Here is a 23,702-nt window from a genome sequence, read left to right on the forward strand (position 1 = left end):
CACACATTTCGGGGAAGGAGAAGTGGGGGATGAGCTTTCTCCTTATGCTTACAGATGTATAAGTGGCAAAGAAAACGGATGGAAGAGGAAGTACAGTTAAAGCATACACCCTGGAGATCGCAAGAGATGGTGCTGGAGAAAGAACTCGAAGAATAAAACATAAAGCATTTACAGGTGAGGAGAGAGGTTCACCATTCCTGGGGGAAGGAAGAGCAGTTTGGGGAATGATGCAGCAACACAATTTTTCTGGGATGGATGGGAGAAGCCTCAGCTGATGATCCTCCACAATCCCTAGTTAGTTCTCCATACCACATCCTCCTGTTGTCCCCCACAGCACTGTCTTCTCTGTGCCAGGCCGCTTTCTCCACTAAACACAGATGTTACCTGCACCAGTTTCAGGAAAACTGTAAGACAAGCAGGGTGGGAAGGGAACAAGGCATCCTGGATACTGTCATACCTGATGCCACAGTGTCCCCAGCAGCTGGGAGAAGTAATTACAGGAGAAATCCTACTTAGTTTCTACAGCTGTCAGGAATGCACAAACAGGTACCTATAGGTGCCCAGCCAGAACTTGCTGCAAAAGTGAATACAGGATAGGAGAGGGAGAGGAGGTGAGGCTCACCTCCTGTCTGGAGCCGTGCTGGTGCTGCCATGGGATGTGCACTGCAGGGCAGGTCACATCTGAAACGCTTCCCAGACATCATCACCAAAGGGATCTTCACATTCCCGATACCAGTTCTCCCAAAAGGAAAGGGCCCTGGCTAAAGTCTCAGGCTGTCAAAACTCCCACAGCTAAGGAATGCTGAAGTTGCAAAAACCAGCCTTACTCTTCAGACACGGTTTAAGGGTTCCTCCTTTGTACCATGTAGGAGGAACTGCAGACCTGATTTATTTAGCTGAAAACAAGCCAGCATGGACAACATTTAAAAGTTTTGCTTCCCAGTCCTGATGGTGTGACTGAGGGAAATGGACCAGGGTGACGTATCACCAGCATTGCCAGACCTGCCAACATGGTCAGGCCTGAAAAGAGTAGGTTCATCACCATTTGTGCATTGGACCTTCTGCTTACGTGGTTGTTGAGCGTAGGTGGACGAAAGTTCCTGCGTTTCAGGATGCTTGGATGAGGGAGATCACTGCCCAAAGCAGTAAAGCAGTAGGTTACTGCTTTAAAAAATAACCAACTACCAGAACTGGTAAGTCTGCCCTGCCACCCCTGCAGCTAAAAGCCACGAGGGATGTCTTAAAATCTCAGGAGATTGACGCCAAATATGTAACACAAAAAATGAATAAAAGTCAAACGGTTTGAGATCTAAACTTCTCCAACCCCATGTTTAAAGTGCCCAGGTGAAAATTCTGCTATGAATTCTCTGAAGTTGAGCAGGACAGTTTTGACCTGCTCAGAGAGTACGGCATGGGACAGGAAAATCGTGGCCAGAGATGAGTCTGACTGGCTGGGCCTCCTCCTCAGCACTAGGGCGGCAGTTCACAGGGGGACCGATGTCCTAGCAAGAATACATCCCACGTGACTGCCTTCAGGTCTCTCTAACTGATCATTCACAAAGAAATTGCATCAGTTGTCAACAGAAGGTGAGGCCATCCCCTGCTGCTTATAGGGCCTCCAGGGCTATTGATGTCCAGGGGGCATTTCAAGGAGTCCTCCCACTACTCTGTCTTGTTAAGGCTGAGCTGGCAGCTCGCTGAAGGATCAGGAAGTTGTAAAGTTGGGATAAGGACACTTCTGCATTTCTCTTCCTCTTCTGGAGGCAGGCCAGAGACTCAGAAACAGCTTGACTAGGACAACAGCATCTTGGTGATGGGTACGATTAACACAGAAGTCAGCAGCACAGTGTTTTCAGTGGGAACAGATTTGAGCTCTTTGTCAGGCTGTAGTGCTCAGCAGAGCAGCGAGCCAGGAGCCAGGCGCTGCCCATCCGCTGTGTCTGCAGTTGCCAGCCAGAGCCCTTCGGAGCAGGGAAGAGGGCTGATGGCTCTGGATACAGGGACAGGAAACAGTCTGTATACCAAATACTGACCACACCAGACAGAAGCATTTCTTCTCTTAGTACACAGACACATGAGGTGAACCTGCTTCTAGGTGAACCTGCTTTAGCAGGGGGTTGGACTAGATGATCTCCAGAGGTCCCTTCCAACCCCTACCATTCTGTGATGCTGTGATTCTGCAAGGTGAGCTTCCCAGAAACGCAATGTCTAGGAAAGGAAATAGATCCCAGGGCCGCAGAGAGTGGGAAAGAAATTTTGAACTTGGCCCATGGCAAACTTCTGTATACTACTTATCCTGGTCCCCTTTGCTATTGTTCTCTAAACTTCTCCTGTGAGATTCATCATCAGCTTTGAAATACGTGGAAATCTGCTCAGAGTGGTGAGCAGATAGGAACAAGACAGAAAGAAAGAAAATTCACAAATTATTTCCCTATGTAAGTGGTCAACTGTCTCTTACTCAGCTTGATTAATCTGAGATGTGCACCCCCACAGCCCTGGGAAGAGAAACCTTACAAATCTCCTTTCTCACAAAACAAAGGCTGCTCACTGAAGTGTTCAGGTACTCAGTTACATTCAACACAAGCTAATTCACTTATCTTCAACAAGTGGGCTATTGATTTTTTGCCTGATTTCTAAGCTGCCCGGGGCTTTCTGAACTACAACAATAGCATCCTGCATTAAAAAAAAAAAAAAAAGAAAAAAAAAAAAGGAGGAAATTCAGTGCAAAATATCCCTTTGCTCATCAGTAATTAGGATGATTTCATGTTTGCTTAGTTCTGTCAGTATATTCAGCATAGCCATGGTTTAGGAAGATTTCACAATCTTGTTTCACTTGCCTCTGCTAGATAACGTTATACAGTAAACTGCATTCTACTTATTTCTGGGCTGAAAATATTGCAGATCATTTTTCTCCATCAAGAGAAATTGTCCAATTGCTAGGAGTCATTTACTAATTGTGCTACCCATGTCCTTTCAGAGTCATAGAGTCAGACTCTCATGGCTTCTATAGTTACCACACACGGTCAAGAATGAAATGGCACGTAACTCATGCAATTGTGGTAAAAATATTACAATTTAAAAATAGTTTTTAATCCATAAGTCATATCTCCTATTGCAATACGAGCGTATCAACTGCACTACATTTGATAATTCAGCCTTTTAGAAGTTTATATAAGAAAGGTGTATCATTGCCTTTGCCCCTGTCGGTAACAGAAAGGCGGAAATGCATATTCACAGTTTCAGGATTTAGATACAAATCAACCATAGGAAAACTCGTAATTTTTGAATGTGTCAAATGAGCTTTGGTTTTGCAAGATGAAATATGCTTGTGTGAGTATTTTTTTACCATTTGCATCTGAGCTTTAAGCTACACTCAGCTATGTTTTAGTAAGCTGTTGTCAGTGCAGGTCATGTACTGTTACTATAAAGCCCACAACAGAAAAAGAACTTAATCTACAGAATAAAGCCTTAATAAAGATGAATGGATATTGTATTGCTGAAAACAGATTTATAGATAAAACTGGTCGAGTAAGCCAATATGCTGTAATTAAAGTAATTTTCCTTTAAGTAAGAATAATCTTAACAGTAGATTGTAGCTTTGAGGGATGAGTTCCCACACTGCTGAAACTGAGTCCTCATTTTACACACCAAAGAGAAAATCACAACCATAATCCTTGGTCCTAAAGCACACTGAGCTAACAGGTAACTAAACAGAAGTGTCAGGAATATTCCAAGGCAGGCTTTTCCTCATGCTTTCTCACTGAGGGAATACCTTATCTTCTCCAATTTCTTCCCCTTTTGTCTGCTACCTAAAGTACAACACTACTGGAAATCTATATACAAATGGGGCCCCACTTACATATCTATTAGACAGAATTCCCCTATACACACACCTCGGTTTTTATTTCTAGCTCTATGCTTCCAGAATCTCATAGTCTTTTCGCTTCACCTCATGCTCCTAAATTGCAACTAAGAAAAAAAAAACATTTCCCCTCCTGTCACGTCTTAGCAGAGGGATGGTGCTGCATTTTATTTGACAGAGATGACGACAGTGACAGCAGAGATGTTCCCACTGAAGAAGTCCGTACACCATGTGGGCTGCTCCCAGCGCCATCCCCCAGCGCATTTAGAGGCCTCTGCAGTATGAAGGGGGATTCAAAGAGGACAGGCTTTTCACTTGCACAGGGGATGTGTTTCTTCCCACCAATCATCTATCCTTGCCAGTTTGTTAGCTCAGCTCTGCTTTCAGCTCTTTCCATTGCCCCTTAAAACACACATTTTCCAAAGAAGAAAGACAAACTCCAAGTGCATATACCCAGTTGGCCCATGGGAGAAGAAGGCACTCTTACACACCGGCACTGCTACGGCAAAGCCCCACTGTGGCTGCAGCAATGCATGATCTCCCGCACGCTCCGTCAATACTCGAAGGTGGGGGGAGGAAGCTGTCAACTGTAATACAGTTCCAGTAAAGATATCTCCTCTGTTCTCTTTGTCAAATTGACACACACAGATATTTCAATCTATACTTCATGGTTAAAATTGATCCTAGTGAGAGGATATGTGGCTTGATCAAACTTGTGTAGGACTGAATCAAACAGGACTGATGACAAAATATACCTGCTTTAAAACAGATGGAAGTTCTCGTGCTAACAGGGAGCTGAAGTCTTGGTGAGGGACAGACAGGACAAAAAAGGCTCTAACATGACCAGTTCGGCATTAATAAGCCGAATATCACTAAAACCAGGCAATATATAAATAAAAATTATATATCTATATATAAAATATAGTGGCTTTTGAAAACAGTGACCTTTTACACTGTGTTTAAAAACCATGTATTTTCAATTCCTGCCCTACTGTGCCAACTGTTGGTTCACAGCTCTGTGACTGTGGAGGGATGTGAGTGTGTGTGCGTGTGCACATGGGTTTTTTAATATCTAACAAGCAATGCTGATTTAGGATACAGTCCTAAAATAATAGAACCACAAGCACAATAGAGTTTTTGCAGTGGTGATCCAAAATAATTGTGATTCAACAGCATTTATCAGAGATAAAAAGGTAAAATTCAATATCGTATACATATGACTACAGAAGTGTTGCATTTAGATTAAATTTAATATAGAAAAATGATGGGTTTTATTTATCCCTGTGTAGTCATAACATAGTGTTAACTGGATCATAATTTTCGCATTATAAAGGATCTGACCAGACCACTAGCATGTTACTAGCTTGGCAAACAATCTTAAATTTAGTGAATATTTCAGAGCCAAGATTCATATGCACCTGCTAGCAAAGACTTAGCTCCCCAAAAACCTACTTTAGTATCAGACCACACCTTTACATTATTGTACATCTGAGTTTTAAAAGCTATGTTGAAGAACTAAGGTATATTCTGAAAACAATTTGGATAATTGCCATAAGAGAAAACCAGGATTGCCAATCCAGTTTCAATGTTCTTTCTGTCATAAATTTGCTTGCTTCAGCTTCTTCTCCCACTAAACTGTACTTGGCTGTTGTTTGATAGTCATTTTGTATTTTCATACCAAAGAAAGTAATTTATTTAAATTATAAAAAAACCAAAATGCTGGTGTAAAAAAGTAATTTCACATCGGTTCTGGACCTAGAATAAGGTACGCTGTTTGGGGCTAAGATCCTGAAATCAGCATATCATTACAGCACTACAGTAGGGATGTAGAAATCTCAGACTTCTCCAGCAAAATAGTAAGAAGACAGAAGGAGAATATAATAAGGCTTCTGTAACAACTGGTAGGACCAAACGGAAAACAAACTGAGAAGTAAAAATACATATGATCATCTAGGTAATATAAAAGTTTAATAATAAATTTTGCACTAACGATAAAAATAACTACCTCAATCTACAGGTGTTCTGAATCTCCTCCTTTGATGATAAGGATGGGATGCTCAACTACTGCTGAAAATCTGACATGGTAAGAGCACTAGGACTAGTTCCCTGTCTCCAAATACACAGGCCTGACGGCCCAGTAGTGACCAACTCCCACTTCCCTTTAGCAGGATTACAGTTTTGCCCCTATATTCTTCCTGCAGTCTTACAATTACTATCCCATTTCAGTCAGAAAAGAGGTGAGCACATTAAATATTTGGTATAACTATAAATGTTATACAGAAATTTATTTTCTGTCCTTCCATATATTCAAGACCCGCCTGGACAAGGTCCTGTGCAGCCTGCTGTAGGTGACCCTGCTTCGGCAAGGGGGTTGGACTAGATGACCCACAGAGGTCCCTTCCAACCCCTACCATTTTGTGATTCTGTGATTCTAGATAAGTGCCCTTCAAGACCCAGTCCTAGAAGTTTCAGTCTATTAATCATCAGCAGGAGTTCTAATGATAGTTACAAAAATGTGAATGATAGGCATATGTCTAACCAGTATGGATTTTGGCAAAATAAAAAAAACCCTAAGGTGCTCTTCGATCCATTATTGCTCACAAATGCAGGAAAATACAATACAATGTCAACATATGCCAACCATATACCACAGAAACTTTCTGTAATATAGAAAATCTAGAGTAATCTGAGATTCTAATCTCTATAATCCATTGAAAAATGCAGTTTTATTAACAGTGTCTGTTATGTGCCCAAAAAAGATTTTAAAATTAATAGGAAACAATGACCCTTTAAGGGCTAAAAATGTTACACAGGCATAGTTTAGATAATCATTTAAGACCATATAGTAAAACTTAATGAGGAACCTTAGCACGTCTGATGTATCATCAAAAAAAAACTGCCAAAACAATCTCACACAGGAATGTTCACTCCAGTTACATATGCATGAATCAGGTTTCAACATTAGGCTGGTAAACCGTATGTGCAATTTAACTGAATAAATGATGTTTCAGTTTTGGAAATCTCAGACAAGGAGTCTCTGTTCTCCCTCCTTGCCATTCCCCTTGGGGCAAATGCAAGCCCAGGCTAAGCAGGTGCTGTTAGAAAAATCTGCAATTTAGAATTACGTATCTCATTTTCAGAAGTGACTCAGGTAGTTGGAAGTGTAAATATCACCGATATTTGGCAGGATTCAAGAACTTATTAGGCTCTTAACAGACTTAGGCTTTAGGCATCACTGACTCTGTTTTCAAAGGAGTTAGAAACTTGAAAAGGAAGCTATAGGCCTACTGGTATTTTCAAAAGCATCTGTGCAGTAAAGTGCCTTACTTTCCTGGGCTCTTTGAATTTTATTTTGAAAACTATGAGATGCTTATCTGTAGCACCAAGTGTCTAAACCATTTATTTGATAACAAAGTATCTAATGGTTTAGGTATATCTGATCTTTCTATTTTCCAAAGAATACTGAAAGCATCACAAGGAAATCAAATATGAGCAGATGAAGGTGACTCTTTTCTAAGTCTTCATTTGTGGTTGAAGGAACTACCAGATAGACCCTCATAACCCTTCCACCTACGCCAACATGTTATTCATGCCAGTTTAAGAAACGGGTTACCAAGTCAATAACGAGTTTTACAGAACAGCACCAACTTTCATGGTACAATATAAAACTAAAATTCTAAATTTCCCAGTGTCTGAAAGACAGCCTCCTAATAGGCTTCCTCTCTCTGTCTTCACCAATGTTTGGCTGATGCTGCAGATGCATACAGCAAAGTGAAACATAGAATGTTTTTTCTAATGAAGCAACTGAATGACATAGCAAAGCACAGCATGGCATTTTAAACACAGCAGTGTACTCAAAAGCCGAGATCTGCATAGTCTAATACTCCTAGTATTAATCTCACCTGTCTCTACTTTTCCACAGAGAAAATAATGTAAAACAATCAGTCAATGAAACCATGATTATATAGCTACCTCACTATTCCAGTTTGCAATTTTCATCACAATTTTTTCATCCTATTCCTATTGGTGTATTAATGCACCTCCTTGCTTTACATCAAACCATTATACACTTTTGCATTAGGAAGTGTGTGTAATTATTTGAGGATTTCTGTTTACTGCTCTACTTTTCCCTGCTCCCTGTTTACACAGATGTGAAGAATAGCTATACTACAACCTTTGGACTGGCTGATTCCCAGGTGCAACCTTCAGGGAAATGGTAGAACAAGAAGGCGGGATTTGGTTTCTGACTCAGGCAGGGCACACATGCAGCCAGGATGCAATGTAAGTCATTCTACCAACAGCAAACTATGCCCAGATACCCTGTTCCATGGAGATGCTTGATTGCTGCAGTAAATTTCAGGGTTGCCTGTTTGCCAGCACTGCTCATCAGAGCTGCAAGCTACAGAAAGACATTTCCATAACCTGTGGCCTGTTGGCAGTTTTCTGCCACGTTTCTGACAGTCATTAGCCAGAGCTAACACTGATTACTACCCTCCTGCTTATTGTTCTGCTTGACTTTATAGGGAATATAGAAGGATGCAAGTTGGTGTTCAACATTTGGCAGAATTTACATTTGGCTGTGGGTCTCATTTCCCTTTTAGGGATGCTGTTGTGGTGCTGAAAAAGAGCACAAAGCTCTTGTGTGATGCTGTTACTCCGATCTAAAGAATGGCCAATCTAGTCAATAGCCAGCGAATCTGAGACACAGATTTCTATGTTTCCTGGGATCACCCTCAACTACATAATGTTCAGTTAAGAATCAGGTTTACCAGAGACAATTTATTGAATATTTTTGAAAAAAATTACATAAAAGGCAGCATTTAGTTTGTTTTTTTCCTAGGCAAGCATATCACATGGGTAGTGGAGGTGGAGATATCTATGTGCACATATGTACATGCAATAGGTATTACAGGTAGAAAATAATACTACACACACGTCTGCCTCACAGGATGGAAATATTCTTCTCTTCCAAGAAACACAACAAATATTTAAAAAAACACAAATAAACAAAAACAATGCTAGCATCTCATACTATTTGTGATTTACCAAAAGTGGGGAAAATACTGGGTTTGGTAGAATGACTTCATACTGTAGAAGAGAGATGGAGAAATGACTATTCAAACCACTCATGCGAACACACAGACATACTGTCCCCCTCCTTCTCACAACATGTCTGTCTGGGGGAAGGGGACAGGGATGATGGGACACACGGCCATCTCCTGCTGACAGAAAGGTTCCTGTTTGCATCCAGATAAGTTACAACTGTCTTTTAAATCTTCAGTGACTAAAAATCACTGTTTATTAACTCAGTATAATTTCAGTAGTAACTACAAGGTGCTAGATGCTATCAACACTCTTTAGCGTAGACCGATGCCAAAAAAATTGAAAGAGTACCTTCTCATTTAATCCATAACTAGTTGTTTTGCAAGAAATGTATCCACTATAGGACTGTGTCACAGTGCCGCAGTTTCCTAAAACAAGGGTTACATATTATACTCTAGGCAAGATCTATGGAAACACAGCAAAGTTTGACTTACGTAGTTGTACTAGTCTTTTGCATTAAAAAAGTGACTTGATCAAAGTAATACTGCCTTGATACCCCCCTTTCTCTTATAAAAAAAAATCAATGTTAAAGTCAAGCTATGTAGTATACAAACAGGTGACATTTCTCAGTCAGGTGAATGTTGTTTATAGTTCTCTCAAGTCTCAGTGATTGCTTACAGGTCTTCCTCATGATGACTAGCTCATGAATCACCTTTGAGCCTATATTCCACAAAAATCAAGATGATGAGTCTTACTGAGAAACAAAAGGTAATTAAGGTGGCAAGTAGACACCTGGGGGTCAGACAAGACGGTGTTATGAGTGCATTTTTAATTATTTTTATATAAGATTTTGTTTAACTTGGACTTTGCCTTCAGCGAAAGCTCAAGCAGCAGGACAGAATTCAAACTCTGTTTATATGTTCCAACTTACAACACCTCTGCTTTCCCTGTGTCAGACCTCACAACAGCAGGATCTGCTGTGTATGAATGGTCCACAGGAAAAGCAGACAGATGTCCATCAGTGAGTAGGTTAATACCACTAAACTGATTCAAATTTAGTGTGACTTGTTTTTTAACCCACACTTCAGGAGGTGTCTACGTGTTATCTAATATGTATGAGCCTCTACACACTATACAGCACTTACAGCGCATTTTAAAAAGCTACTCCTTTTATAAGTTCAAACCTACAGTACATTTTTAACCAGTTCTTGAGTCCTCTAAAAAGAAATGTTTTCTGTTTCCAAGCCAGGACCGGTCATTTCTTCTACAGAATATGATGTTTGAAAATCAGTTCTTCCTATTATAGATTTCTCCCTCAGCTTGTAGAAAATCCATGATTCCCTAAACATTGGTCTTTGAAAGCACATTGACTAAAATCTTCATGCCTAATTCATGAAGTGTAGTCTGGAGATTAGTGGAGCTGGACATAGACCAGGAATACTTTATCATATTCTAATAAGCAGAGGCTGAAAATTGCATTTCTAAAGCTACAGTATTAAAGGGCACACTGCAAAACATGACCCAAACATAACTCAGTAGTTCTACACTGTCTGTAAAGGCTTTGATATGATAAAGTATGCTGACGAGGGGAATAAACACAACTAGAAATTTCTGTATTTAAGAAGTGGGGGAAAACCAGCAAACATTCCATGTATAAATCAAAGCATATATTGTATATTATAAACTCATATAATGTGATCCCATTGGAACAACTCTTGTACTGTTATCGATTATTTGAACACACCAAGGAATATCATTGCAATAACATAAAATCAGGCTTATGTAGCAAATGTGGCAGTAAAAAAGGCTAGTAAAAATAGTCTGTAAGGCTAATGTAATCATTACCATTAAACTCTTAATGACATCTTGCCCTACAATACACCAGAAAAATGTGAAAATTAAAATTATTAAAGGAGAAACACGAATATTTTTGACTTACGGTGTTTGTGTTATTTACAAAGTAAATTGCTCACCACTCCTTTTTTGTTTGGTTGGGGTTTTTTTGTTACAGCATAACTAGATTAAAAAAGGACTGATATAGGCCAAGGTTTATAATTCCCCCACAGCAGGACATGTGGGTGTTAGGAGACCTTGGAAAAGGATCTTTTCATACAGTGGATTTTTCTTCTCATGTAGAAGGGTGAAGGTAAACATCTCTCCCATCCCTTTCTGTGTTATAGTGTCAGGATCTGTTTTGGGAAGCAGACAGACACTGAACAGCCCTGGGTCAGGGAAGTACCACAAACCGTACTGGAAATAAAGGCAAAACCACAGAGCCCTGCACTATTTCTATACATCTTCTCCACCTCTGCAAGCACAGAGACAGCAGAACGCTTCCAGGAGAGGCGCCCAGCAAGAGGTGGGTAAGAAGACGGGGTCGTTGCAGAGGCACGGGGGCACCCACAGTGACTCCCACTCACCCAAGCATACACACAGCTCCGGAACATTACTCTGGCATCCATGACTGAAAATCTGCAAGGTTTCCCATCCCTATGCCTCTTCCCTTTTTTGCCATATCTTCAAATCTCAGTAGAAGCCCAGCCCTATTTACAAGCTAAGCACTCTCTCTACATTTCGTACCTTGGTTTGGTTCTGGGAAATTTATAAATTAAGTAGAATCAAGATATTGCTAACCTGGGGAACCAGTGCCATGTTCTGTAATTTGTGGTGGCTGCTCAGTACACAGGTAATTGAATTGGGCAAAGCATGAAAAATAGCTCACAAATTACCTATAAACTTAAAAAAAAGTAGCATAAACTGAGAAAACACTAAAATCATCAGTATCTACATTCATAGGAGCGATCTGTTGTTACTGACTTCTAACATCTGATCACCTCTTCCTTTATCTGCATGTTTAAGAAAGGATATCAGCGACTCGTCGAAATTTCCCAGGAATGAAGATCAACTTTTTTCAAAAACTAATGTCCCTCTAGAGTCTAAAGAACTGCTACAGGGCTTTTACCTTCCACGTTAGCAGTGGTGACAGTACACACAAAACTTGAACAGGCAAGGATGTTGTATTAATAAAAAATGAAGAGAAAGAACAAAGGACTATTTGCTCAGAGCTGAAAGACTTGGAATGAGTGAAAACCATCAGTCACAGTGACCAACAGACCCTGGCAGTATAAACAAGGTAGAAATGATAGTCAATAAAATCACAATTAGGTACACTGAGTGTCAGCATTCCTGTGTGCTCACAATCAAGGAAATCAATAACTAACACTGAAAATTCCCCACTACTTGCTTTCGTTTTATATTTTCCACTTATTTTTTTATTTGGCTTCCCCAGCTGATTCCACCAAGAGTACCTTTAATAAAAAGAAGTTCCAATTACTGGCTACGGTGCAACAGGAACCAACTGCAAGAGAACTAGGTAGGCCTACTGGTTACTACTGAAGCTAAAGTGGAGGGAGTAGAAACAGCGGGTTTACAAGTAAGTTAAGAGATTGGACACTGTTCTTTACACCCGGTCAGTTTATAGAAAGGATGTTATATAAGCTAGCAGCTTTTGCTACTCCAAAGCTCCTTGCCAGAGAAGAGTCCTTAGTGTTAGCAACTTACAGAGAATTAATCTACCTGCTAAAAAGTGAGAAGTGGCATGCCTCATGACAAAAGACAACAGAAATTCACATTACAGACAACTGTTGCTACTTCCAGGAAACCACAGCTCACTCAGCTTACTGCAGGCAGCACACCACCTCTTCCAAGTACTTTCCAGACATGCATATATCCAAAGGGATTCAAGCATCTCTTCAGTTTGCTAGGAACGCGTACAACTGCACTGGGTACTTCATTGAAAAAGGGCTCTTTTAATAACTCCTCAATATTACCTCTGGGAATTTTCATCTACACCTACACACGAATCAAACTGATGATTTAGTCAGAGTTTGCCAACAAACACAAGCTTTCTTACTGTATCTTCTAAATTTACTGATTTCATTTCTATAGAAATACAGAGCACAAACTGCTTTAGGTCTCCTCATTCTGAACATCCCCCACTCAGAGGCATACCAAAGAACGCCCCTCTCCAAGTGTACAAAGGTTTAAGTGCTGAAAATGGATGTCTGGAGAATGGACCCTTAATTACCACAGGAGTGAAAAATGTAAGCTACTTTAATACTTCTTCAGGTATATTTTTATTAAATGTGTGCATGTACCACTCACCTATAAAAACTAGTTCATATCTTTTGGAAATATTAATTTCTAGACAGGAATTGTGTGTTATTTAAGATTATGCATGTAAATGCACATAAAAGACAGAAACGTCACGATTTGAGTGGCTCCTGACAGCCACAAGTTCCTATACTTTAGAATATTTTACACTTGTATGAGAAAGGCTTTGACAGAAGTTTTGTAATACGGCATAGACCTAGAAGTGTCCTGCCTTTTGCATGAATATGAAATCCTTAATCTTAAGCTGTATAAACACAAGATATCATACACGATAAATGCCCTTCTCTATCTGTGACATTTTCATCATGCTATTTTCCATACATAATAGGTACAAATCACACAATATATGAAAAGAGAAAACAGCATTTTGCCTGATCACTGCCTATTTACAGTAATCGGAGAGAAAAAGTGAATGACTCCTATAATGACATTTTATAGTTTTTTTCCAATCAATAAGACAGATATTTTGAAAGATTCACATAAGTTTAGAATCAATTATGAATAGAAAAGAAAATGAAACAAGGTGAATATTAGTGGCTTCAGATTTGTTCATTTGAGAGTTATATTTTTTTCCATCTTGCCAGACTCTTGTAAGTGATGCAGCATGGTTGAGCTCTACAATAAATGCTTCTACAGAATTATTCACCATCGTCAGAATCAGTCTGGTAACTTAAAATTCAGCATATTTATTTCTAAAACACATCTGCTGCATTTTCTGTGCATATTAGATGTTAAGGACATTATTTTAAAACTGCTTTACATACTATACTACTGTGAAATATAGCTTTTGCTACAAGGAACTTTTCTTCTTTTCTTTTATGCTCCCGAAAAATATATAATTTAAACATTTAGCATGCACAGATAAAAAAGGGGAAAGTATTGAAAGACATAATACCCAAAACACAAAATAACCACCACAATAAAGAAATCTTAATTTTAAAAGCATGCCTTCGTTCTGTGAGCAAGCTGTGATAGTGGAGGAGGGGGACAAGGCACTCACACTGCGGTGAGTGTAAATGAAATGAGAGAGATAGCATTAAAAGTTTCCTAAATGGCAAACTGAATCCAAACAGGCTCTTTTAATCACGTAATAATAGCAACATTTTGATTCAAATTTATAATTATTTTGCATCTCCCCAAAAATAATGAAGTATTTCATAGATGGAAACAATAGGTAATGCCCTAGCAAGTTCTTCTGTTACAAAATGCACACTGAAGTCCTAAGGACAACCACTAACTAAGGAAAAAATGCAAATTAAAGGACCAAATGACACTGCCTTCATCTGTCAACACAGTAATAAAATCAAAAAATTACAAATCAGACTATAAAATCACCATAACTCTTTTGAACCCCTTCTATTTGAATACCATGCCTGGCCCTCTACCTGTTCAAGACACTGTCCACTGTCACAGCTGGGAGGACCTTTATTTGCAATGAGAATTGCCCCTACCCACATGGTTATAGGAGCTGCTGTTTAATGAAAATATCGAATATCACAATACCCGTAATGCAACTTTAAGACTTAGCAAAATCAGAGTGATAAACCTTCATCTGTTCACAGACCTTTGAACACGTTGTTTACGCTCAGACGTCTTCTGCACAATTCTTTGCAACCCCAGAGACAGACTATGATAGAAAATTTCTGGCAGTTTAGTCTCCTGATACATGCCTTTTCACTAAATTCTCTCCGTATGCCTCTTAAAGGAACATATGATCTATAATTCTAGTCTGAGTGGAAACATTTCTGTATTTTACTATGAGGATTTATATCACATTAACAACACAAGCATGCAATATTTATTCCTTTCCTGACTCCTTTTTGTGCAACTTCTCATAATCCTTTAGCTGCTTTGGCATTAACTACTAAAATGCTAGAAGGACAACCATGCCATGGAGCAACTTGGATGAAGCAGAATTTATCCTATAACGTGCATATGCATCCCTGACAAGAATTTCCAGTGTGAACTGAGATCTCAAAGGACTTTTAACAATGTCAAAAGAGCACTTGTGTGGAGAAGACACACAGAGCACCTCCCTGTTTGGGGATGAGACACTAACCAGCTTTAGTTCTGATAAGATGCTGTACCTGAGGTATTCAATTACATCCCTACCAGACTGTGCTGAAGGAATATTTAAAGTCTGCTTTGCCCTTGACTCTTGATTCTGCATGTCAAAAACACTTAACTCAAACCCTTTTGGATTACCAATACTGCATTAAGTTCATTGACTCCTGTACCAGATTATCCACGACCAGATGAACTGATATCACACACAGAGATATTGATGCTGTTTTAAAATTACACAAAACCAGCACAGCTTTACAAATATTTTAATTTTGGGAGGAGGGTGGCTGGGTGGGCTGGGAGAGAATAAACAGCTCTCAAACACAACTTGCAGTCAAGTATTTTATGGAATCCTCTCTAGAAATTATTGTGAAAATTCAGAAACTTAGTTAAATAGATAGATTCTCATGAAAATGCTCTTATCTGAGAATTTCTGGGTTACGAAACCACAGAACTGTCCACACTAATCTACAGCTCCCCTTGCTGGGTCAGCTGCTGAACTGCATTCAAGCCGTGGCAAACAAATAAAGTATTTGAAACATTTAGACTTACAAAATGTGCATCACACACACGTGCTGTTGTACACAAGGAGCCTCTGTGCTGTACACATTGCTTACAGATGGAGCTTCATCAATGCAAGACAAATTTCAGACCACACTTCAGTGCTGAAACTGAAGAGACGACTTAAAAGACAAAAACCTATACCAATTTCCTTCTGCCTTCTAGGTTTCTACAGACTTCCTTGATTATCACAGGGAATCCTCACTTTTCTTCCTTATCCCTCCCACTCCGCAAGATGTCAATGAACAGACTGTTACTCAGAATGGTGATGAATGAGACTCAAAATCTAGTAACAGCTTTACTCAAAAGCATAACCAGTCCTCGCTCGCTTACTAGAAATGAGTATGCCACTGCACATTTTGTTCAGTTCACCTGCAAAGTTAGTGTTTTGTGCTCTTTCGTAGAATTAGGTACTGCTACTGTTTGCCAACTCTACAGGCTTTGTTTACTTCAATAAAATTTAGGCATTATATCTGTCATCAGTTATTCAGACATACCCATAAACACTCTGCAAAGGTTCTTCCTTCTTGAAATGTCTTGATAGTTTTCAAAACAAAGAGTAAAAAACTCCATATCTCTGTCAACTGATGTTTAATGCAACACCAATTGCTTAGACAAATGATTCAACACAATTTCTCATTCCAAACACAAGGTACTCAGATAGCAGCATCGAACAAAGTTTGGATGGAATTCCACCTACAGAAATACTCTCTTTTCCCTTGACCTTTCCGGCTGTAATTTGCATTTTCAGGTAACTCAGAGTGTCTCTTACGCTTTTGTCTGGGCAAGTTTTTCTTCATTAGTTATCTTGACATCCCTGTGGTGTTATAACAGATAATAATATGGTTGGAGTGTAAGTGATACTGCAGTGGTTTTGAGACAAACATGAGACAATCTCTCATATTGGTTTGTAAAGAACACAGACACAGGTGTACAATACATGTTGCTGTAGAAGTTTTGTAGGAAAAAAAAACTATCCAGGGAAAATATCAACATGGGCAACCATATCTTCCAATGACAATTTTATCTGAACCTAGTGACAATTTGGAGGCATGATACATTTTTTTCTGATTAAAACCAGTGCATATGAGTAATTACGATCATTTGTTTGGATAAGAAGTATTGCTATATTTCTTTCTCCTCAGTTACTTTGGATTCCTGTCACTAAAATAATTGTTACAACTGACTTTAAAAAAATAGAAAAGTAAAAAGAAAGCAAGTATATGTAAGTCAACAAACATACAAATAGAAAAATATAGATCTATTTTTATATGCCTCTGACACCTTTTTGACCATGTATTGACCATTTGTGACCATTTTGCTCAGACTAAACCAATCAATAAGTTGCTCATCCAGAGTGCAAAACTGAATTTTTTTACCCTTACAAAATTGATAATTCAGAATGAGAAGATTATGTTGCTACAAACTCACAGTATGGATATTAACAAAGCAGTGAGGCCAAATGACACTGGAACAATGACTACTAACCTATAAATTATTACTGCTTTTAGTAAATGAAATATTTTTAAAATGTTTTGATAGTCAAAAGTAAATTGGACATATTTGTCAATTTTAAGAGGTGTCTGAAGTGATTAGATTTAGGGGTCAGTCACTTTAAGGTCATTGTGAGACCACAGTTTTTACTTTCAAATGAAGAACAAGAAAAATAATAACCAAAACTTACACACACACACAAAAAGTCACTATTTGGTATAAGGATTTGTGGAGTTAGTCTGTCACCCACTGAAACGAATCCCACTTACCAGACATAATTTTTCTAACAAATAACCTTGATAGGTAAAGGTAAAGCACATAGACAATTTATTGCTATTACAAAGTTCTTCAAACTGTGTGCCAACACTCATCCTCTTCAAAATAAACCAGGGAGCACTAGGTCTCATGTTAGAAAGTATCTACAATTACAGAACACTTTCCAAAATGCTAACAATAAATCTAAAACAAAAATCAATACTATTAATTTGTGAGATGGATGCTAAAAAAATCAAAGCTGCCACCATTTAAAAGTGTTAAAACATAAACACAATGGAAATCATAAATGTGCTTTAAAACTCAATTTAAAAATACCAGTTACAAGTTTTTTCAATTTAAATTTAAGACCCATGTTGCTTATTTCTTTCTATGAAAAAGAATACAGCAGATGAATTGTGAATTATGTTAACAGGCATTTTCCCAGCCACAGAAACTGTTGGCTTAATGCCCAAGGAATACAATAGCCACATGTTCGCAATCTTTAATTATCCAATTAATGTAGTGTCATTTTAGCAATTAGTTCAGATGACCATATGTAACTTTTTACAAATAGCTCTTTCTTACTATGACCAGAATGCCAAATGTACCGAGATGTGTTTATATTACATGCCCAACTTGAACATTAGAAGGACTTCCATAATTGCCTATGTTTAACAGACTGTGACTTAGATGCTTTCTCATATTGATTTAGTTTCTTAAGTAAGGTTGATTTTTGCAGACTTGTTCTTTTGAATCTGCAAGCCAAACCCCATATTTCGTTATCTCGTCCAATGGTAAAACAACATGGTCGTGATGAGGTCACAGCAGAGCTGGCAAAAACCAGCTTGGTTCCATTTTGGTGGTTTCTTCAGACAAAAACTGAAAACCGGCCTGATACGACATCTGCATAGACACGGCAAAATCTTCATCCCCACATTTCTGACAAAGCTCTACCGACTAAGTGCTTGCCTCATACAGCGTGCCAGGACAGCGGTGCTGGTGGGAAGGATGAAGGACGGCCCCTCCGCACTTTGCAGCACTGCGACACAACCCCGAGCGTGCTGTGCACTTGCACTCACTTGTGGGCCAGCGAGCTGCTGCCTACCAGTACCAGGCGGCCGCCAGGTCAGCTCTGCGAAGGCGACGAGCCAAGGCAACGCAGAGCACCGTGTCCCTTCATCGACCCACAGCAAGCTGCAGGAGACGGGGGTAGGATCTCACCAGCACAGAGGAACCTTGAGAGGCACCACGTCTCCTTCCTGCGAAGCCATTGTGCTTATTGAACATGATCTAGCTCAGCAGACCCAACTCTTGTACTTGGTGTTATCTCATGCTTTACAGCTTAAGTTACACTCTAGAAGAAACGAAGACAAGGATGTAGATTGCATTAGACTCGTTTTTTGAAGCATATGGCATTGGCCATGGTTGGAGGGAAGAAACTGGCTTACATGGAGCCTACAGGAAAATCAGCTTCCCTAGAAAGTTTAGATTCAACACGTAAAAGCTTTTATTCCTTGTATAAGGAATATTCCCATATTACTTGTAGTAAGAAGTTCTCTGTATTCTCACTGATTTAGGATCTGGTCCCAAACACAAGTTCTAGTTGCTCCAGTGATACAACCAATACAAAAATACTAGCAAAGAATAGAGACTGGCAGAACCGATTCCTGAGTTAGTACAACGAAGTACAATAGAAAACTGAAGATGAAAGCAGAATGTCTCCTTGAAATTAATACAAAATACTTTGTTTATTACTGGCCACCATGGTATAAAGCATTATACAAATTCAGAGAAAACTATTTTCTGTCACAGTATTTCTCTGCAGCAAAAAAATGAGTTATTTTCTCCTTAGGATACTCAAATTATAGTCACTAGTATACAGGCAATTATTGAAGAAGGGAAAGGAAAAAGCAATTGATGCATTAATACCTTGAATTTCTATCATTTAGACAAATGCATTTAGATGAAGGTATACATACAGAAAGACACACAGGCCTTTATTTCTCCTTAATTGGCTTCATTTCTCTCTAAGGACTCTTTTAATGTATAAAAAACTGTAAGCATTTTAATGTAAAATTCATATCAACCTAAATGAATAGTTTAGCACTACATTTTTCTGTCACTATAATTTATGAATACCAAAAATGTTGAATTATAAGGCATACTGTTGCAGATCATTTTATTCATAACAAGGATATTCTTTTTGCATCTTTTGTTCTGTCTTTCATTTTGACTACCTGTCCACATTTCACAGGACCTGTTTCACACTAGGGTTTTTAGGTAAACAAATGCAACTGGCTGACCTCTGATCTCTGATACAAACTATAGCTTCCAAGATATGTTTCATACCAGCCACTAATCTGCTATAATAGCTGGACATGTTATTTAACAAGATTTGCTAAGGAGCCTTCCAATTATGCACCTATGGACGTGAAATACTGAAGGAGCACAGCTACTCTTAAAATAATAGCTCTTTAAATAATTTCCTCTGACAACAAGGGAAGGCACACCCAATCACAAAAAAAAGAAAAGGTAGTGTTATCCTGAGCCATAGAAACTTTTGGGGGATAAACCAGCTTTGTAACTTGACTTCTACCATACATTCTCAGACAAAAAGTAATAAACGCTGAACCCATTTACAACCAGATTGACACTCACATTAAAACCCATCTCTCTGTACCGATTATGTTAGAATAATGCCCCTAGGAGAACGAAAAAGCATTAGAAATGAGCGACTCGGTATGTGTTTTGGCCACAGCAATGAACCCTTGCATGCAGATATATACTGGGACAAGCAAAAAATACCTGGACATTTCCCTTCATGTTAAAATTTGCTACTATAGCCTGCTCTTTTCTTCAGAAGTTTGAAGAACGAAAGGATAGAGGAGGTGCATTTATAAGATTCTTCAAGATTACTCTGATTACTTCCTCCATTTCAAAAGCAGAGTATATTGAAGCCTCTTTAAAAAATTCATACAGTAGAATCATTCTATGCAACTGTAAGAAGAAAACTGTCAGACAACATTCCCAACTCAATATTACATCGTGCTTCAAGAAAAGATTTCCATACATTCTAGAATAAAAAAAAGCCTCATAAATAAATGATAATCCATTGCTTGCACTGAAAAATGAAAAATAATTTTCTGTTTGCATTTTACTCTGCAGAGTAAAATTTAATCTCTCTTTTAATATAGTCTTTGTATATACAGAGAAGCAAAAAGATGTAACCTTACAAAAATTGATGGTTTTACATGGTTAAAAATATTTCTATCAGTGTTTATCTAAAAATCTTACTTTTATGAGTGCTGGAATATATCACATATTGATAACAAACACATTATTTCAAACAAATTATGATAATGTTCTTTTTCTAAAAGAGAAGTGAGAAAACCTACGTTTTTAACACTAAGCAGCATAGAGACTATGATGAAGAAAAGGGAAACTCCTAAGAGGTTGCTAAATCTGGCCACAGTTCAACAGAAATCTGTTAGCAATTTTACAGAATTTATTGTAGCAAGACTTCTATATATTTTATATAAATCTAAAATAATATAAACATATGCTATATATGTGTGCATATTTATAAATAAATTTACATTTTAAGTAATGTAATGTGTTAGCGTTGCACAGAATATAAATTATATAGTACAAACTACCTATACCTAAATTCACTGGCAAGATTAGAAATATACTGAGCTTCTTTTAGCTGATACAAGAAAATCAAATAAAATGTTGGTTCTCATAAAACAACTTTTTTAAAACCCTGAACTTTTTTTTAAATAATGAAATAAATTTCTCTGACAATGTTTAATTTTTCAGGAAAAAAAAACAAAACACCCCACATAATTCACAACAAAACATTCCGGTTTTGCTCTTGGATGGAAAAGCAGCAGAAAACAAGGTTGGATTCACAGTTCTGTCAGAGGCTGCTTCCTCTCACTTGTGATGTGGGAGTAACCTGGTTTAATTCCCTTCTCTGCCTGGGGGGATTGGAACACATCGCCTGTCTCTAGTTGATAGCTATGCCTTGGCTAAGGGCCGTTCACTTCTCTCCTTGATACAATTCCACTTTCTGTAAGTAATTAAAGTTTCACTGAAGCAGATACTGAAACCCCAGTGGCCCACTTCCCAGGTAAAAGCCACAATCACCAGCCAAAAGGGTCATTCTCTCTTACTTTATTTCTCAATTAGTAGTTACTCCATACAAGATAAAACAGGACGAAATGCCATCCCTATTGCTAAAACACTATTTTGGAACAGCCATTTAGAGACTTTTCTGGGAGAGGTAGGCTGCAAGACAGGAATTGTGAACTTGAGATAGCAGCTACGATGTCATTTTGTATTCAGTTTTGTAGGGAATAACTGAACAGTCAGTGTGACAAGAGAATGAAAGCAATTCCCTGCCCTGCTAGTAATCTGGGAGTATTTAGCTGACAACCTACCTCTGATGTGTGAACAGTTCTGGGGTCACTGAAAATACGGTGGTTCCTTCCACCCTAGAAAAATTTACTATTTTTTTTTAATATATTCACTTGCTGTAAAAGCCCTGCCATCAGTTACTTCTGCCACCGGCAAAGGAAAGAGTCACCCCGTCCTGTAGCTGTCGTATGGGAGCCTGCATGAACACTCCTTCTAGTCAAAGCAAGCACAGGTTGAGGAATTACCTTTTGAGGTCCCAAAACCTTGGAAATTCTACGACAACAATTTTCTAGTCTGAGATTTGGCCCTATAAATGACTTCCAGTAGAATACACAGACAGGTATGTGTATGTTTCAAACTGTGATGGTATCACATCAGCATTTATCTAACCTGGTATCACATCAGGAAAATATTATGAAAAAAACGTAATTCACTCCTAACAGGATGCTGTCAGTATGCAAATGTAACAGCAATGCACTTTTAGGTGACCTGCATACAGCCATAAGAACATTTTCAAAAGTGTGAAAATTATTTCTAAAATGGCACAAAAGCACCACATTTCAAATGGGAATTCTCACTCATGGAATTACTCCCATCACTGCAGGGATTACTAATTTTCCTGCTCACTGGAAGCTTAATAAAAGTGCCGTATTTTGTCCCTAATTGTGCTTAATCAGTGTGGCACTGTGAATGGCAGCAATTCCTTTTCAAACCTGGCAATTTTCAAAATCTGGCAAAGTCTACATGTTATGCAAATTACTTCATCATTGTACTGCGTGCTAAAAGAAAGGAACAGAACTCCAGGCAGAAGAAACCAAGCCATTCTGCAGGACAAGGAGCATCCTGGCCAATGCCGGGCATGGACAAAGAACACAGCTGCATACGGCAGCAGCCAGATGAGGATACCGAACCCTTGTGTCTGCCACTGACCTGCAGCACTCAGAATCCAGTCACCATCACCACTGACATTGCACAAGGATACGTGAGATGGAGGAACTCAGTGAGGTGATGGTGGACGCCTTGGGCAGGACAACTTGGTGGAGATGCCAGCACATCTCTGCTGTTACCAACAGCTCCTCTCCCATCCCAGCTGCTGGGCAGCAGGAGCACGCAAGCGCAGCGCTCCGCAAGTCTCACCCCAGCCTGAGCCCTTCTCTGCGTCTTTCACTGTGGCAGAAGAAGAGGGGCTCACAGCCCTGGTTTTTCTGTGTGCTGTTGGGAAGCCGTGAGCAGTGAGCAGGCTCTAATCAAACCTAAATGACTTTGGAAGCATTTGAGAAGTACTACTGCAATGCCTACACGCAGCTAATTCTTTATGAAACTTGTATCAACACATACCTTGCTGAAAAACAAAGTCTGCTGTAAAACAAAAGGCAAAAAAGGAGAAAAATTGTTGCTTACATAATGAATATGCCAAAGGCAAATATTTCCACTGCTTCTAATAAACACATGATATTTCTGTTTAATCTCACAAATTTCCAAAGCTCCACGAGTCAAAAAAGTTGCAGTGTCACTGGGTTATTAATTCTTTAAACAAAATAAAAAGATCCTTATATCCTTATTATTAGTAGTATACAAAATAGCATTCGGAGATGTGATATATCTTCGGACTATCAGAAGCATCATTTTGCGATGCTTTCTCGTCCCTAGTGAAGCTGAATCTGTACAAAGATCCTGGTAAGTTTAATGGGCCATACGTGCTGAAAATAAGGCACAAGAATCTCATTGAAATGGGATCTACTAGATGACAGCATCATCATATGGTCTAACTTGGATTACTCATCTTTCCCTACAAGTTAGGATTTTTCCTAACAGGAAAAACAGCTTTCCC

The 23,702-nt window shown here is 38.8% G+C and overlaps 1 protein-coding gene across 5 annotated transcripts in view; it reads right to left on the reverse strand.

Moving 5' to 3' along the window:
* The window catches only part of WWOX (WW domain containing oxidoreductase), a 529,815-nt gene that overhangs the window by 303,058 nt on the left and 203,055 nt on the right, over window positions 1–23,702 (reverse strand). The window contains exon 9 of one of the 5 annotated variants that reach the window (XM_075433876.1): window positions 9,301–9,333. The exons of the other annotated variants lie outside the window; for them this stretch is intronic. Within the exon in view, the coding sequence (XP_075289991.1) occupies window positions 9,316–9,333 (18 nt within the window). The 3' untranslated portion in view covers window positions 9,301–9,315. Of the gene's footprint in view, window positions 1–9,300; window positions 9,334–23,702 lie in introns of those variants that run through there. 5 annotated transcript variants of the gene reach the window in all.

Source organism: Opisthocomus hoazin, chromosome 12 (assembly GCF_030867145.1).
Source record: "Opisthocomus hoazin isolate bOpiHoa1 chromosome 12, bOpiHoa1.hap1, whole genome shotgun sequence".
NCBI lineage: Eukaryota > Metazoa > Chordata > Aves > Opisthocomiformes > Opisthocomidae > Opisthocomus > Opisthocomus hoazin.